This window comes from Candida parapsilosis, contig 006372, assembly GCF_000182765.1.
Source record: "Candida parapsilosis strain CDC317 annotated contig 006372".
NCBI lineage: Eukaryota > Fungi > Ascomycota > Pichiomycetes > Serinales > Debaryomycetaceae > Lodderomyces > Lodderomyces parapsilosis.
The window spans coordinates 1,038,441-1,055,160 of NW_023503283.1; the positions used below are offsets into that span (position 1 = coordinate 1,038,441).

The 16,720-nt window shown below is 38.3% G+C and overlaps 9 protein-coding genes across 9 annotated transcripts; 4 read left to right on the plus strand and 5 right to left on the minus strand. All coding sequences in view use genetic code 12, as the record gives it.

Annotated features, from left to right (window-relative positions):
• Positions 1–1,585: 1,585 nt before the first annotated feature.
• On the plus strand, positions 1,586–3,868 carry STB3 (Stb3p; the record flags this gene model as incomplete). The annotated part of the gene is made up of 1 exon (XM_036811382.1): positions 1,586–3,868. One exon carries the CDS (start codon positions 1,586–1,588, stop codon positions 3,866–3,868), a length of 2,283 nt encoding a protein of 760 aa, XP_036667824.1.
• A 328-nt stretch (positions 3,869–4,196) lies between these two features.
• CDC47 (DNA replication licensing factor MCM7) lies at positions 4,197–6,704 on the plus strand (the record flags this gene model as incomplete). The annotated part of the gene is made up of 1 exon (XM_036811383.1): positions 4,197–6,704. One exon carries the CDS (start codon positions 4,197–4,199, stop codon positions 6,702–6,704), a length of 2,508 nt encoding a protein of 835 aa, XP_036667825.1.
• Positions 6,705–7,199: 495 nt separating this feature from the next.
• On the plus strand, positions 7,200–7,780 carry CPAR2_404680 (YidH family protein; the record flags this gene model as incomplete). The annotated part of the gene is made up of 2 exons (XM_036811384.1): positions 7,200–7,316; positions 7,376–7,780. The coding sequence occupies 2 exons, from the start codon at positions 7,200–7,202 to the stop codon at positions 7,778–7,780; spliced, it is 522 nt and encodes a 173-aa protein (XP_036667826.1).
• Positions 7,781–7,794: 14 nt separating this feature from the next.
• CPAR2_404690 (uncharacterized protein) lies at positions 7,795–8,499 on the minus strand (the record flags this gene model as incomplete). Its single annotated transcript, XM_036811385.1, has 1 exon — positions 7,795–8,499. One exon carries the CDS (start codon positions 8,497–8,499, stop codon positions 7,795–7,797), a length of 705 nt encoding a protein of 234 aa, XP_036667827.1.
• A 199-nt stretch (positions 8,500–8,698) lies between these two features.
• CPAR2_404700 (uncharacterized protein) lies at positions 8,699–9,322 on the plus strand (the record flags this gene model as incomplete). The annotated part of the gene is made up of 1 exon (XM_036811386.1): positions 8,699–9,322. The coding sequence occupies one exon, from the start codon at positions 8,699–8,701 to the stop codon at positions 9,320–9,322; it is 624 nt and encodes a 207-aa protein (XP_036667828.1).
• A 69-nt stretch (positions 9,323–9,391) lies between these two features.
• Positions 9,392–10,951, minus strand: CPAR2_404710 (uncharacterized protein; the record flags this gene model as incomplete). The annotated part of the gene is made up of 1 exon (XM_036811387.1): positions 9,392–10,951. One exon carries the CDS (start codon positions 10,949–10,951, stop codon positions 9,392–9,394), a length of 1,560 nt encoding a protein of 519 aa, XP_036667829.1.
• A 231-nt stretch (positions 10,952–11,182) lies between these two features.
• On the minus strand, positions 11,183–12,652 carry CPAR2_404720 (uncharacterized protein; the record flags this gene model as incomplete). The annotated part of the gene is made up of 1 exon (XM_036811388.1): positions 11,183–12,652. One exon carries the CDS (start codon positions 12,650–12,652, stop codon positions 11,183–11,185), a length of 1,470 nt encoding a protein of 489 aa, XP_036667830.1.
• A 464-nt stretch (positions 12,653–13,116) lies between these two features.
• Positions 13,117–13,605, minus strand: RPO26 (DNA-directed RNA polymerase core subunit; the record flags this gene model as incomplete). Its single annotated transcript, XM_036811389.1, has 1 exon — positions 13,117–13,605. One exon carries the CDS (start codon positions 13,603–13,605, stop codon positions 13,117–13,119), a length of 489 nt encoding a protein of 162 aa, XP_036667831.1.
• A 129-nt stretch (positions 13,606–13,734) lies between these two features.
• On the minus strand, positions 13,735–16,275 carry CPAR2_404740 (uncharacterized protein; the record flags this gene model as incomplete). The annotated part of the gene is made up of 1 exon (XM_036811391.1): positions 13,735–16,275. The coding sequence occupies one exon, from the start codon at positions 16,273–16,275 to the stop codon at positions 13,735–13,737; it is 2,541 nt and encodes an 846-aa protein (XP_036667832.1).
• Positions 16,276–16,720: the final 445 nt, after the last annotated feature.

Here is a 16,720-nt window from a genome sequence, read left to right on the forward strand (position 1 = left end):
ACTGAATCTTCTTTTACGAGATTTGCGAAAGTAGAGGTATGCATATCTCACAAAGCAGCCAGAGAAAGTGGGACATATAATAAAGTTTACGGGTCGATGTTTGTGGGGGGGGGGGTGGAGTAGAATGGATGATCGTTGGGGTTTTCTTTGAAAATACAAGGTGGGGAAGGCAATGAGTTACGATGATAATATTATGTATGTACCTTAAGTAAGTTTATAATGCAGGGCGAGGTGGGTTACCATGACTGAATCGATATATAATATTTTTTCAAAGTTGAAGTTGGGGGAATTGAAGTATTTGAAACGAATTGGAGTTATAGTCATTCAATTCATGGGAATGCGATATCATGGGAAGCATATCAGGTAATTTGGTTGGATAGTTTTGTTTCTGCTGGGGGTGGGGCGTTGAGTAGTGCATGCAAGCTTAATTTCGTCACTTTGTTATTGTTAGTAAGAGATTTTCTCAATATAATTTTAAGCGCAATTGCAGTGCGTGCGGACGACTCTCCGAAGTTTCCTCAAAGCCAGCACAAAAAAATAAATAACACTAGACTCGTTTCCAATTTGTTGATTGGCTGCAATCTTTGATTATAATGTTTGTTGTGGTACACAAGTCCATATTGCCTTGTTGTGTGGCTTCAAAGTCTGGGAAGAAAGAAAGGGGGCAAGAGGGGGGAGTTGTTACTTGTCAATTACCGCAATCGGAAACTTTTAAATGCGTCTTTTTTAAAAATGTACACACATTGTGTGTACTTGCTATAAATTTTCTTATACATTCCAAGCCATTCCTTTTACTTGCTTGGTAGTTATATTGTCTTAGCTGGATTATATTGGTTATTCATTAACTTTTTTTCCATTTTCCGCTTTTAAAGTTTTACCTGTCGCAACCATCATAAGTTAGACATTACAAGATTTAACTCTCGCAATTTCGTAAATACGTCGAAGCAGTAAGTTAGTAGTTCCTTAGTACCAAGGTAATCGCTAAGAAAAGAACAACAATGGCTTGAGTCGGGTAGAGATAAAACCACACATGTAGAAAGACAATTGTTTACATCTCATAACCAACATACACGCCAATACCAGATTAATACTCAATACCAAATAACCATTCTAAAGTATACTAAAATGACCTAGTGGTGGGGGTGGGGAGAACGTGCGTGTCGCAAAATTAATGAATGATTTTTGCGACACTCACAACAAATACGAACCAAAAATTTTGTGTAATACGTGATAATATAGTTATATGCAGTATTACACACAAACTACAATCAAAAATTACACATGACACACGCACGCACACATGTCACACACTTTAATTTGATAGTGTGTACACACACACACACACTAACACTAACACTAACACAGTTTTTTTTGTCTGACTGAAATTTATGAAAAATAAATATATATAATCAAACCAAATACCAACACCAACACCCAAAGAGATATATATACCCAAAGTTCATTTTACAATACATTCTTTTACTTTATTTAAATTCACCAAAATACCGATTTGCAGCAAACTGAAACCCTTTTTCATTTCACAATTTCACACTGTTTAGATAAAGGCTATACCCATATTATTACTATGAGTCACATAGATAACAACCACAACACCGCCAATCACGTCCAATTGTCACCAATATACAACTATATGCAACAGCAAGAACAACAACACCACCCTTTGAGACACCAACAAAACAATACTATCAACCTCACTGCAGATAGCAACCACGCCCACACAACCAACGATATCCCCGCTTCAAGGAGTCACGTACTGGAAAATAACCACAACCACAACAGTAACAACAGCAATAACAGCAATAACCATACAACTGACAACCACAACGGTTCAAAATCGCAAGTCCACCACGAAGTGAATATGCCCCAGAAGTTACCACTCCCACTACTCCCTCAAAAACCATCTGTTCTGCTGACACAAACAATGTCCCCACCTTTTGACGCTAGTTCCCCACCACAACACGAAAAAGTGGAAAGCTTATCAACCACGCAAAAGAAGTTTCTTTTGTCGACATCATCGCCAGAGGGTATACAAGTGGCATCCAAGATAACCCCTACTAGATTAGCCAACTTGTTGATTAGAAAAGGTCCATTGCCTATACGTCATATAACTGCTCAATTAACTATAGAAGTACCATCATTTGAGTTGTTGAGTTTAAGTAAACAAAGGCGGTTGATTATGGCAGCTATGGAACAAGTGGATTCTACTAATAACGTTGTGTTTGAAAAGATTGGTTGGGGTCAATGGGCAGTAAGGAAAGTTGATAGCGATTACATTGTTACTGAAGGAACAGAACAACAAGAACAAAAACAGCAACAACAAGCACAGCAGCAATCACAACAGCAATCACATGAGCAGCATCTTGGAGGCACGCCTCAATCTGTCCTGCCTGAAGGTCGTGACGGATCTAGTGGTAAAAAGCCAGGCAAACAAATTACATCACTGTCGATAGAGTTGGAAAAGAAGATGATCAACATCAACGATTTGCGAAACCAAACCAATTTGAAACTTGGATGGTCAAAGAAAAAGAAAGATGGTGGTGGTACAATAGAGAAGAATGGCACCAGAAGAGAGTCGATTACAAATCCTGTCAAGAACTTGCACAATATAAGATTACCTAATGAAAGTATTGACAATGCAATTGCGTCCGATAGTGAAGATGACGATGAAGAAGAGGATCGATTTAATGAACTTGAAGAGGATGAAGTAGATTTTGATGAAGATGACGAAGACGATGATGATGACATATCAGGACTTGATGAGAGGCTAATACGAAATGGAAGACGTACATTACATGAACACATTGATGAAGACGAACCTTCAAATAGTTCTGATCAAGATGCCATACTTGATGAAGATGAAGATGAAGAGATGTTTGCATTTGATGAAACGCCAATCAATCGCACCACGGCCATACGTCACAAACTGAAGGCAAAGAAACTGTCACCACCTTTGAAATTTGCCAATAGAGTTCCATCAAAGATCAGTCCACCGCCTATTTCATCTGCTGCATCGTCGTATGATTCCAAAGCTGCTGCTAGAAGAAGAAAATCAAGTTCATCGGCGCCCAGTTCAGTTACCAAACCATCCACTCTAAGACATTATCATGCTACTACTCACCATCCACACCATACACACCTTCTAAACAACCCTACATTCATCAATCGATCAAGATTAAATTCAATTGAGAATTTGGATAATTATATAGCGTCTACTTCATCAGGACGCAACTCAACTGTTTCGATTAGTCTGCCACCACCAGCAATTGCATTTAGTTATAGTTCAGCTGGATTGGGAGGAGGAGTAGGCAGTGGTGATGCTATTGATGTACGCAGTGCCGTATTTGGTGCATCTCCTGTGTCTGCAAGTAATGCTTCACCAGTTGGATCATGGGGTTCTAGTACGGGCAATCGTCATTATGTTATTCATAACGAAGAAGCAGCCAAAGCCAACAAGGGTCGACGTAAATCATCATTTAATGAATCACACGAACGGTCAACATTGAATAGTATACGACAACAATTGCAACTGCTGCTGCAACAGTCAAAGACTCTGCCTCAACTGAGTACTACTTTACAACAACAGCAGAGCCACCAAAGAAGTAGTAGTATTTCGAGTGATACTGATGAAGAGGATTGGCAATCTATAGGACCAGAATTTTTACGTCAAAAGAGACCCAATAGTGAAGCACTACCTAGTGAAGAAAGGAAACCAGTTGAACTGGGGCTTGTTGATGTTAATGGAGCCAACTCAAAAGGAAGAGATCCTATTGCTAACGCCTCTGATGCAGATGCCAATGAAGAAGAGAAATCAGCTGCGTTTGCATTGGTCAATTTGATGTCAGTATGAGCCGCAGAATACAATGCTGGTCAATGTATTATAGTCTATGCTATTTTTCAATGCTTATTATAAATTAGAAAAGATTAAATTAGATGGAGATATTGGGTATCCCACATGATAGGGCAAAGTCTTCCATAATGTAACAATTATTCCCAATTAGGAAATGAAATTGTTTCTTGTGCTGTTTTTTTTTTTTTTTTTGTTACGCGTTTCTCTCTGCACGCAACTCTTTGAAATCCTTTTTCCACGCCTCTTTAATTTTTTGTTTGCAACAGATTTCGAATACGATTCCACCACACCACCCTTTCTTTTCCCCAGTTAGCTCACTACTCAAACTATGGCTACAGCAGTTACTACTACAGCAGCTGCTATTCTTCCTTCAATCCAAGTGAAGGTCAATTACAGTGACTGTAAAGAGATTATTCGTGATTTTATCCAAAATTTCAAAGACACCACTAGAGACATTGATGACTTGGAAAACAATAATGATGATGATGAAGAAGTACCTCTTCATCAGGGGAAATATATGAATATTTTGCAAAAAATAGCTAATCGAGAAACCACCACCATCTACATTGACTTCGACGACTTGAAGAAATTCTTACAAAATTTTGATGCTGAATCTACTTCAATTTATCAAGAACTGAGACACTTGTTTCACACGATAATGATCAATACTCATCGATTTTTGGAAATTTTTAGTGATGTAATTGATCAATTAATGCCTGAACCGACTAGAGATGTCTCTTATCAGGATGATGTATTGGATGTTATTTTAAGTCAAAGACGAATTAGAAATCAACGTGTGGAACAAGAAGCATTGGATGAATTGAACCAATTGAGAGATGGAATTTCTCAACCTACTGATCAAGAAAATATTGCTAATCCAACAGAACCAAATTTGTTTCCAGCAAGATTAACCAGAAGATATTGCTTGTATTTTAAACCATTGACTACTGATCAAGATAAATCATTGTCAGTTCGACAAGTTAAAGGTAAGCATGTGGGGCATTATATTACTTTGAGAGGAATTGTCACTAGAGTTAGTGATGTCAAGCCTAACGTGTTGGTGGTTGCATATACTTGTGATAAATGTGGATACGAAATTTTCCAAGAAGTTAATTCAAGAGTGTTTACACCATTGACAACATGTAATTCCCCCATTTGCTCAGCAGATAACGTCAAGGGACATTTGTTTATGTCGACACGTGCTTCCAAGTTTTCTAGTTTCCAAGAAGTTAAAATTCAAGAAATGTCAAATCAAGTACCAGTTGGTCACATCCCTAGAACAATGTCAATTCATGTCAATGGTGATTTGGTGAGATCAATGAATCCTGGTGACACGGTTGATGTTTCGGGTATATTTATGCCATTGCCATACACTGGGTTTAGAGCATTAAAAGCAGGATTGTTGACGGAAACCTATCTTGAAGGACAATATGTTAGACAACACAAGAAGCAATATGAGTTGATGCATTTGACTGATTCAACTGATGCGAGATTGATGCAATTGAGATATGGATCAGCAAATGTATACGACAGATTAGCCAAATCAATTGCTCCTGAAATTTATGGTCATTTGGATATTAAAAAGATCTTGTTGCTTTTATTATGCGGTGGTGTAACCAAGGAAATTGGTGATGGGTTGAAAATTAGAGGTGATATCAATGTATGTCTTATGGGAGACCCTGGTGTTGCCAAGTCACAATTGTTGAAAGCTATCAACAAGATCGCGCCAAGATCAGTGTACACCACTGGTAGGGGTTCATCAGGAGTTGGTTTAACTGCTGCTGTTTTGAGAGATCCAGTTACCGATGAGATGATTTTGGAAGGAGGTGCGCTTGTGTTGGCCGATAATGGTATTTGTTGTATTGATGAGTTTGACAAAATGGATGAAACTGATCGTACGGCAATTCATGAAGTTATGGAACAACAAACCATTTCCATTTCTAAAGCAGGTATAACAACAACGTTGAATGCAAGGACCTCAATCTTAGCAGCAGCAAATCCATTATATGGAAGGTACAATACCAAATTATCACCACATGAAAATATCAATTTACCAGCAGCACTTTTATCAAGATTTGACATCATGTTTTTAATCTTGGATCAACCAAATAGGGAAAATGATGAGATGTTGGCACGTCATGTTACTTATGTTCATATGCATAATAAGCAACCAGATATTGTTGAGGATGTCGCAGTGGGCAATACCAATGTCGAGGAGGAATTAACACCAATTGATTCCAAAACAATTCGAGAATACATTTCTAAAGCCAAAACTTATCGTCCTGTTGTGCCCAAGGAGGTTGGTGATTATGTGGTACAATCATACATCACCATGAGAAAAGAATCATACCGTAATGAAGGATCAATCAAGAAATTTAGTCACATAACACCAAGAACATTATTGGGTATATTACGTTTATCACAAGCATTGGCAAGGTTGAGATTTGAAGAAACTGTCACCATGGAAGATGTTGATGAAGCATTGAGATTGATTGAAGTAAGCAAGAGTTCATTGTATGCTGATGATGAAGCAGCCAATGCATTATCAAGAGAAGATGAATCCACCACGTCCAAGATTTTCCAAATTATTCGATCAATGGCGATTGATGATCGTGATGGACTGTTGAAGCGTAATTTGTCAATGCAAGATATTAAAGATAGAGTAATTGGAAAGGGTTTCACTATACAACAATTGGAAGACTGTATGTTTGAGTATGATGGTGTTGGGTTATGGCAAGTTATTGATAATGGAGAAACATTGATGTTTACTAATGCCGCTGGTGATGAGGAACGAGAAGAAGGGGAAGGTGATGTTGATGATGAAATGAGAGATTAGATAGAGAAATTTTCCAGGTTCTGCACTTTTGTTTTAATATGATTTTTGTATAACACCGAGATTGTTGTAGATATAAAATATTAAGTTGCCCAACTATGTAAAACAATCAGACAATCTAGGTTGATTTGTAGGGGTATTTACATACGAGAAAGACAGTAGCAACACTGCTGATTGTAACCTGATTGCAATCATTACAATTAGTGTTTCTCCATGACTATCATATGCAGAACCAATTGAAACAATCTCATTATCTGTTTTGGTGGTAAATGAAAGATCAGGCCAAAGATTTCGGGTTCGCCCGTTCGCAATTCGCTATGCGTATAATCGCACCTTTCTTGAAAGTTCACGTGAAAAGCGGCCCACGTTTTGATGAAAATTTCCAAATATAGTAACACCTGCAACAAAAGCCACAAAATTGTAACATCAACTTCAAAGAAAGACAACTTTTATGTCATTATATCTTCTGTATCATCACCAAGTCTCATCCTATTAAACATGACAGTCCAAGAGAGTATCCAAAATGAGAAGGATCTCACCTCCAATTCATCTTTGAAAGACATTTTCAATTTCCAGATCAACTTGCCCAACAAAGGCTCAGTTGCCAGAGATCATGTATGTATTAGCCAAGTACAGGTTGCACCATCTTATTTAAACTACTAACTCCTCTCCAGCTAGCGAATGAACGAACATTTCTCTCATGGATAAGAACGTCGCTTGTCTTTGTCACGTTCGGCATTGGATTCATGCAATTTTATCGCTTAGAAGAGAAATCTCAATGTCCTCAAATTTCACAACCCTTACGACATCCATCATCATCAAGTTCTAGCTCATCAACAGCGTTGTTCAATCACAACATATCCGGCACTGTTATCGCTCTATGTCGACCCATTGGTGGAATGTGCATCATTTTGGGTATCTTGACCATCTTGTTTGGTATATATCGATATTTTACAGTCCAACGAGCATTGATAAAGCAAGAGTTTCCCGTGACAAGGTTGACTGTTGTTGTTCTACTCTTGATCAATTTGAGTATATTGATTCTACTTTTGGTTCTAAATTTCAAGATAAGTCTATGAGAAGAAGCTACGGTCTATACGTCATCTAATTCACCAAGTTTACCCAAAATGAAAGCAAAGTCCTTAATCATGATAGTTGCACCTTGTTTATTAAATGCAAAGTTGATCAAGCGCTTTTTTGCATTATGTTGACAGCATCCCAACATATCAATCAAGAACCCATCATTTAATGGTACTTTAGTTTGAGGATCATTATCCAAATTCAATGACGATTTCACATTCTTCAACCCAGGAAGTGTCAACTGGTATAATTCAATGTTTGCTGGAGATTCACCAGATTCCTGGATGAGCATCTTCCAACTAGATGCAATGTGTTGATGATGATTTCGAAATTTTACTAACTTATTCAAGTGTTGTATTAGTTTATCAATGTCAATTATATCGGATATATCAGCTGGTGTTTGTATAGATGTAGTGATGGTAAATGACAGAAGCATCTCTAGTGTGTTGTGTTGTTTGACGTTGCTATTGTTAATGGTGTAGTTTCCATCATGCATAAACTGGTAGTAGTAATCAACGGCTGCTTTAATATCAGTGGTGAAGCAGTTAGGAATATCCAACTCATCCAACATTTGCGGTAATCTGTCCAAATGTAGGTCCGTGTCATCATCACCAAGTTGCTGTGCATATTTCTCAACTATCTCATCTTCAATCTCTGGCACTATCTCATCAAATGAGGTGGATGGTTGAAAACCTAGCTTATTTCGTTTAGGTCCCATTGTTAACCAGCTGTATAAGTTGTGACTCTACGTAACTTGAATCCATTGCACCATTAACTGCAATGCTACCAAACTAATGTCATGAAAACCACGACCTATTTTTCTTTCAAAAAAAAACAACAAGACATCCAAAACTGAAATTCAATTCAATACACTTAAAAACTCTAAATCCACACAGCCATTGCGCAACCTGAACATAATGGCCGATTACGCATCACAGACAGTTGCTCAATTAAAGGAGGTATTGAAAGAGAGAGGGCTTAGTACAGAGGGTAAGAAGGCTGATTTAGTGGCAAGGTTGACTGAGTCCGATAGTTCTACCCTAGGGGAAGCAGCAGAACCAACTACAACATCAACAAATGCGGCAGAACCAGCTACGGAAACTCCGGTAGAAGCTGCAGGTGCTACTGTCAAAGAATCAGCTGCTGTTAATGCCCAAGCAGACGCTACTGAAGCTACCGCCTCCACTAACACCACAACCACGACCGAATCAGCCTCCAATGACACTACTTCTGAAACCAAAGAGGAGAAAGAAGCCCCAAAGGTATTAACTCCAGAAGAAAGAAAGAGTTTAGCTGTTGAGTTATTAAACAAAAAAATTGCTAGAGCGGAGAAATTTGGTGATGAAGCTGCTGCTGAACAAGCTCGTAAAGATTTGAATCGTGTTTCTAAATTTGGGGTTGAATTGGGTACGTCATTAGCTAGAGAGATTGGATTGGTTGATAACAAACTAGGTGATAAGAAACATCACGGACGTTTCAAGGGGAAAAAGTTTGGTGGTAAGCACCATCGTGGGTTCAAGAAGAACAATCGTAGGAATTAAATGCAATTAAAGAGTATAGTTTTTGTATATTGTGGCCTCTAGTGTATAAAAACGATACTCACCGCCGCATCAAACACGTATATCTTCTTCATCTTCTCCATCAGAAATGTCAAAATTTGGAACATCAGCATACTCAATTGGATCATTAGCATTTTGATCAACAATCAACCCATTGTTATCCTTGATCCAAATGAAAAAGATTGAGATAATCAACGAGAAAAAGTATATCCAGCTGGACCACACTAATGGCAACAAAATTCCCTTGAATGAGTTTTCATACATCAAGATTGTCAATGCTGATTGATAAATTAAGTCACGATCAGTGTGTTGTGGGTAATCTGGTACATTTCCAGCTGCCTTTACCATGAAAACACCAGCAATTATAGCAGCTAAGAATCCCGTAATAAAGGGCAACACCAAAATGACAAAGAACGACTTGTTGAATGCAGATACAGTCTTGTCAGTTGACTCTGCATCTGATGCAGGAGGAAATGTAGCAATTGTCTTTTTGGTTTTGAAGTAGAAGATAATGGACAACACAAAATAGCTCACACTAAACAATGAAGTTAAGGCACCCATGAGTACAATGAATTTCCCACCATATGCATTTTGTTGCACTCCAACCAAGTAGTTATCGGATGTTCCTTGCAAACTAAGAAAATACAACAACAAGACTACAATGTTGACAAAAAAAAAAGCTGTAATCTTTTTCATCGACTCTTGTGGGAAGAGTCTATAGTGTTGTGAGTTGCCATTATAGTAATAAATGACGCCAAATCCCATTGAAAATAACAAAATGGCATAGGAAGTGAATGAATTGTACAAACCATCACCGAATTGGGAAAAGAATCTTAATACAGACAAGATAAATGACTTTTGATCAGATCTTTCAAAATTGTTTCTTAGGAGTAGGACAAACCAATCGAAAACGTACACAACAATGAATGGAGCCAATATCAAAAGGATGATTGTCTTGGATATAACCGAAATCGAATCCATATTTTGGAAATCTTTGCCAACCTTGAACCTCAATATGTAGTTGAACAAAGCAGCAAACAAAACGACTGCAAGAGCAATGACATACTTTAATTGTGAGTAGATCAAATACTCGACATAGTTTAAGTTTCCGTAGTAATTTTTAAACACAACAGGTAGTTTGAAATCAGTCTTCTTCTCCTGATCGGGTGCAATATAAACACAATAAATCCCCGAGGTTGGGATGGCAAATTTGACATCTTTGTCGATAACTCCACTCCAATACTTCAGGTCATCAACTGAGTACCCTTTCGCAGCATCCAACTCGAACTTTCCCTCATCATTCAACATCTTCTTGTACAAATGGTCCTTATTGTTGGGATATAATTGAGTAAATTCTTCCAAAATTGGCACTGATGAGAAATTGACAATGTCAGGATAATGGAAAATCAAACCGGGAATCTTTTTATCGATAACATCCTTATTGGCACGTAGTTCGACATACGCTTTGTCAATGTTTTTCGTTCTTTGGACTGGGCTACAAAACACTCCTTGTTTGTAAGTTAAAACCGTTGGTTGCTCAATAGCGGCAACGACACTGGAGAATGCCAACAATAATACAATACTGATCTTGTGAAACATCAAATTGGTCATATTGATTATGGATTGCGTTTCCTTTTGATGAAGTTTGGTCTGGTGGGATAAACAGTTGTGTTGTATGAAAGAAAAAGCGCAAGATAAAAAATCAGATGGGTTTTAAGGAAAGAGGGAGGGAGAGAGAGGCAAATTATCGGATTTAATTTTTTTCTTGTGGCACGGCACGAACATTCGTCACTTACTGTCTTCAGAAATTGCGCCATATGGCAAGATCAATCCTGCATAGCACTATTTATTCTTTTCATCCAATGCTGCTTTATTGCTACTGCGAACCCATATGAGAACCACTAAACCAATGGTGAGGAATGTGTTTAACCAACCTGACCAATGGGTAAGTTGTACATTTAATAATTGTGCTCTCTCTACTGATTGCATCAGAAGTATTGATCCATATCTTGCTTGAGTATCTGCAGACTGGGTTGGCATATGATCTAGTTCCTTGAATATATTGGATATGAGCCAAGAGCCCCCGACCGCTGCACCGAGACCATGTATAAGCAAGGGCATAATCCAGATCACCAAAGTTGATTTCTTAAATGCGGAAACGACTTTATCTGATGATCCTATGTCAGGGTTAGGTGGAATTGCCGTCAATCGCTTCTTAGTCTTGAAGTAAAACACTATGGACAACAAGATCCAAATAAAGTCAAGTAAGAGATTCACACCATTCAAGATATCGGCAAAACTTTCTGTCGCAATTGTGGTCCAAACTAAAGGGATAGTGCCTGGTGATTGGATGCAAATCATTCCGATAATCATTATAGAGAGATTCACCGCGAACAACACAGTCGTCTTTAGAAACCAATCACGCGGGAATTTCCTATAACTTTGTGAATCATCATTGTAGTAGTAAACGACACCAAGTCCCATTGCAAAAAGAAGAGCTACGTACTGGTCAACAGCTTGATGGATATTCGTGGCGAGTTCCGAAATGAATGGTAAAATGGCCATGATCGAAACCGATTTGTACGGTTCAATCAAGTAGTTTTGCAGGTATAATTGAATAAAGTAGATTGTATACTCCACAGTAAATGGGATTAAAGTTAAGAGTACAACCGTATTCGTGATGGCTTTAACAGAACTCAAATTTTGTGAGCCTTTTGCATCCTTAGTCTTTGTAAGCTTCATCAATGCAGCAAATATACCCACCAAAAGTACCAACATCCACTTCAAACTGTTATAATACAAGTAGCCGGCGTAGTTTAGATTTCCGTAATACTTTTTAAAATGTACTGGCAACACAAAATTTGGAACATTGACAGGGTCTGGTGCAATATAGACACAATACATTCCGGAATCTACCACAGGAAATATAATCTCTTTATCTATGATCCCACTCCAGAAATTAAGTGAGTCAAGAGAATGCCCCTCAACGGTGTCGGTTATGAATTGACCTTCATCGTTCAACATCTTGAGGTACAACTCCGTCTTGTTTTGAGGGTATAAATTAGTGAAATTCTCAAATATAGGAACCGATGCAAAGTTGACGATATCATCATAATTGAATATCAAACCAGGGATTTTGTAGTCAGCTATAATTTCATTTACAAGAAGTTTGACATATGAGCCGTCATTATTGGGTTTTGCTTGAACTCGACGGCAAATGGCACCGCTGTCATTAGTGAGTACTGTGAAGTTTCTGCCAAGCACGGAAACAAAAAAAAGACACAAACTTAAGCAATTGCATAGCAAAGTCATCTCTGGGGTCTAATTTGTTCTTGATGCAATTTTCAAGAAAGAAAACTGAACCCAATTGATTCCCAAAAATTGAATTGTGTATTGTTCGTGTAACGAAATAGGTCGGCTGCAACTCTCGTACGGCACAAAATTGAAAATTTCTCGCAATGAGTTATGACAACAGAGGACGCAGAAGAAAACAATAGGATTTGGGTTCGGAAAAGCGCCTGACAAATCAAAGACCAAATTCTCTTTGGTTGTTTCCTTGCTTTTCGCTATTTATAGATATTTTGAATGACCATTTTCTCTCCGGTTGTTATGAGCTACAATATGAACAATAGACTAGCTCCATTCGCTAGACGAAATCACTTGCCAAAGATTGAAAAGTGCTTCATCACCACTACGTATTGCAATGAGATCTTCAATATCATTTATTTTAACCGACCTATAGTATATAAATCTCACACTACGTTTCCTCCACCAATCTACTGATCCACAATCAACTCATCACATCCCCAATCTTCATATGATCCATCTGGCAAATACCTTCTAATCACCAAAGGTATCTTTCTCTGCGACAACTCCTTCATGGCTATTTGCAAAGGATCAGTCTCACCTTCAATATCGACCAAAACTGGAGCATTCAATGAAATTTGCAACGCTCTAGTACCCAAAATTCTCGCACGCTCGTATTTAGTCATGTAAGGGGTAGTAGTTCTTTGGTCTTTGGGTATAGCTAGTTCCTTGGTTGTCTTTTTCCTCTGTTGTTGAGCTGCACTAGCTGCAGCGACACCAGCTGCAGCGTCATCGGGTCCAATACCTCCATTGATGATTTGTCTTCCATCATCAGTGGTTATTTGAGCATCACCACCGTTTGGATCGTCATATTCATTATCGGAAAAGTGATCTGGTGCATCAAAGTCCTCGTATGCGTCCGCTACCTCGCGAAATGCATCATCTTCGTAATCGGACATATCTAACGATTGTGAGATGGGGTAAATCTGATACCATCGGGTTTTCGATGAAAAGAAAAAATGAAAAGTTATAGAGACGTCAAAATTGATCATTTACACGACTAACTTAACTAACTTTCTATTCCATTATCATAACTTACTTGCTCTAAACCCATTCAATCTAAACTTCAAATCCTTATGGATCTTTGCCGTTGGCTTCCATTGTTCAAATGTGTCGTATAGTTCGTGCACTTCGGTGAACCCATTAGTCAAACTCGTCTCCTCCTTGGAACCATCGTGCTCATTGATAAAATAGTTTCTGCTGGGCCAATTCTTTTCAATGTTGAACAACAATCCTCGTAAACACCATGGTAAAATATACGGATTGGTGCCAATTTTACCCACATTGAACTCCTTGATGTAAACCTGATTAGAAACTGGTAACTCGCTATTATCAAAATCGTCGTAGTCTATCTTCCCATCATGAGGGATGACCAAGTCATCTGTATCCAAAAAATATTTTATCCCCAAATCATATACTTTACCGTCATTGTAAATTTTCGAATGTCCACCACCCGTTAATGGTCCAGCCAAGGATGTGCTCAACTCTTTGATGACATTGTTGTCAAAATACCCCAAATTCAAAAGATTCGAACAAATGGATACAAGTTTCTCAATAAACGTTGGTGTCGAAGATGCATAATCGATATAGCAAGCACGATAAATGTTTGGATGAAATACATGGGAGGCCAATGCCGAATATAATGGCACTAGTTGATCATTAATTGATCCAATGAAGCATATCTTCACATTGACATTGATAATGGTTCGTATTGATTCTCTGTACACCACAGACTGAGAACTGTCAAATTTCGTCAACTCAAACAATTCATTCAATGACTCATGCTCAATGGCAGAATAAGCCTTCATGAAAAATGACTTGTCAGCTCCATAAAATGGGCCATTGTTGATACCAGCCATACCAAGTAATCCTATTCGTTTATGTATCGGGTCCTTTAAAATCCCCATGCGAATTAACCTGGCAAGTAAAATGATCGAAACTACACATCCTTGTGAATGTGATGCAATGAATATAAAATCAGCATTGTTGAGTTCCTTTTCCCATTTTTGTAAGATTTCAGTGAAAAAATGAACCCGATCGAAAATTTTACCTTCCTTCTCCAAAGCAATCTTTTGAATACTAACATTCGACTGATCATCATCTATAAGATTGTTATCAATACAATAACGAATGACGGCTTTTTCTGCTTCATTGGCAAATTTCAAGGAAGTACCCTTGGGTGCACCAATAATTGGACGTATCATTCGCGTTGGAAAGAAACCATGCACTCCGATGATTAAAATGTTTTTAATCTTTTTCAAAGGACCTGACTTGTGATTTACAACCTCTGTGTTCACGGGGCCCCTTCTCCTGTTCCTATTGTTGATCAAGAGGTTGCCCATAGCATCGTTGGTGATTGTTATGGCATTAGGATCATCTTGATCCTCTTGATACTGCGAAATTGGATCATCAGTACTATGATAATACTTGTTATAGTTTGGTAAGCAAGCACGTTTGTATTGTGGTAGCACTGCCAAAGACTTGCCGTAGAGCTTATATGATCTTTCGTATAGTAATCCCACATTTTCTTCAGCTTTGTTATCAGGCCCCTGTTCTGCGTCAGCAGGGTTGGTGAAGCCAAACTTGGCTGATATTTGGGTCAAGAATTGTCTCCAGTTTTTTAAATCTGTTCTGATGGTTTGATTGGAATTGTTGGGATTTGAAGTTGAAGAATTGTGAAACACATGTCCTTCAGAAGCTATGGGGAGGCACGTTGACCAGTTAGGTACAATGACATTTTCTTTCAAGTTTTCGTTTTTGTGAGTATTGATTTGGTTAAATTGGGCTGCTTTGTCGTGTGGTTTGTACAATACGGCATCATCTTGTTGAACTTCGTCGGGTACTTTTTTTGCAGCATTGGTCAACTCCTGTCTAGTGGGGATCGATGGAGTCAAGATTGTGTTTGTCTCAATACTTGATTTGCTGACCTTTTCTTCTTTCTTGTCTTCTTTCTTGTCCTCTTTCTTGTCCTCTTTCTTGTCCTCTTTCTTGTCCTCTTTCTTGTCCTCTTTGACATCATCCTTCACGCCCTCCCTTTTATCGTCTTTCTTGTTATCTTCCACCTCGTCTTTCTTTGCTGATTGATCACCATTGGCTACATTAGCACTATTCTTTGAATTGCTATTCCAAAACCAATTTATGCCTCTTCGTGGGGCAGCCACGTGGTCGTCTATCTCATCACCATTGTCATCAGCAACATCATCTTCGTCGTTGCTATTACTTGTCGGTTCAATCTCCTCATCATTCCCATCATCACGTTCCTCATCTTCATTTATATCTTCGACATTCTCCGATGCAGCTTGGTGATGGCTTATCGGTTCCCTTTTCCAGTTTAGCCAACCGCCTGATGTTTTATTAGAGGCTAGTGAAGTGGTTGATGTCTTTTGTCGCAACGTTAGTTGTCGTGGTTGTAAAGTTGCCACTGGTTTTCTTTTTGCTCCCACGCTTTCCTCGGACACTTCTTCTGCTCCAATTTGTTTTGTTTGGACATTTTGGTCCTGGTTGCTTCCCTCAGTGCCATTATTCTTATTGGACCAAAAGTTAAACCACGATGAAGAAGGTATACTCATTTAAAACCGTTGAGAGATGTGAGGAGTTGTTAAAACTTTTTTGAAAAGTTGTTAGTTGATGCAATGCTGAGGGCTGGTTCTTTTGGAAATATGCTTTAATGCAGTAGTTGAGGGTACAAATTTCGATGAATGAAATATGGTTCCTATTCCTATTCCGGATATCGCAAACATTTTTTAGGCTCTCTTGCGCATTTCAATTTTTTCTTTCTCTCTTTACCCCAACAGAAAATATAATTTGGAGACAAAATCCACAAAATCGCCATGTGAAAAACTTAGCCTTATACGTCAAATAGTGCATGCATCATCTACACATTACTACTAACACAACTGCCAAACAGATTTACCGAAAAAATCCAAATCCATTAAATCATTACAAACTCTATGAAACAAAATGAATGAATAAAAAAAAAAAAAAAAAAACGTCCATAAACGAAGCCAAACTCCA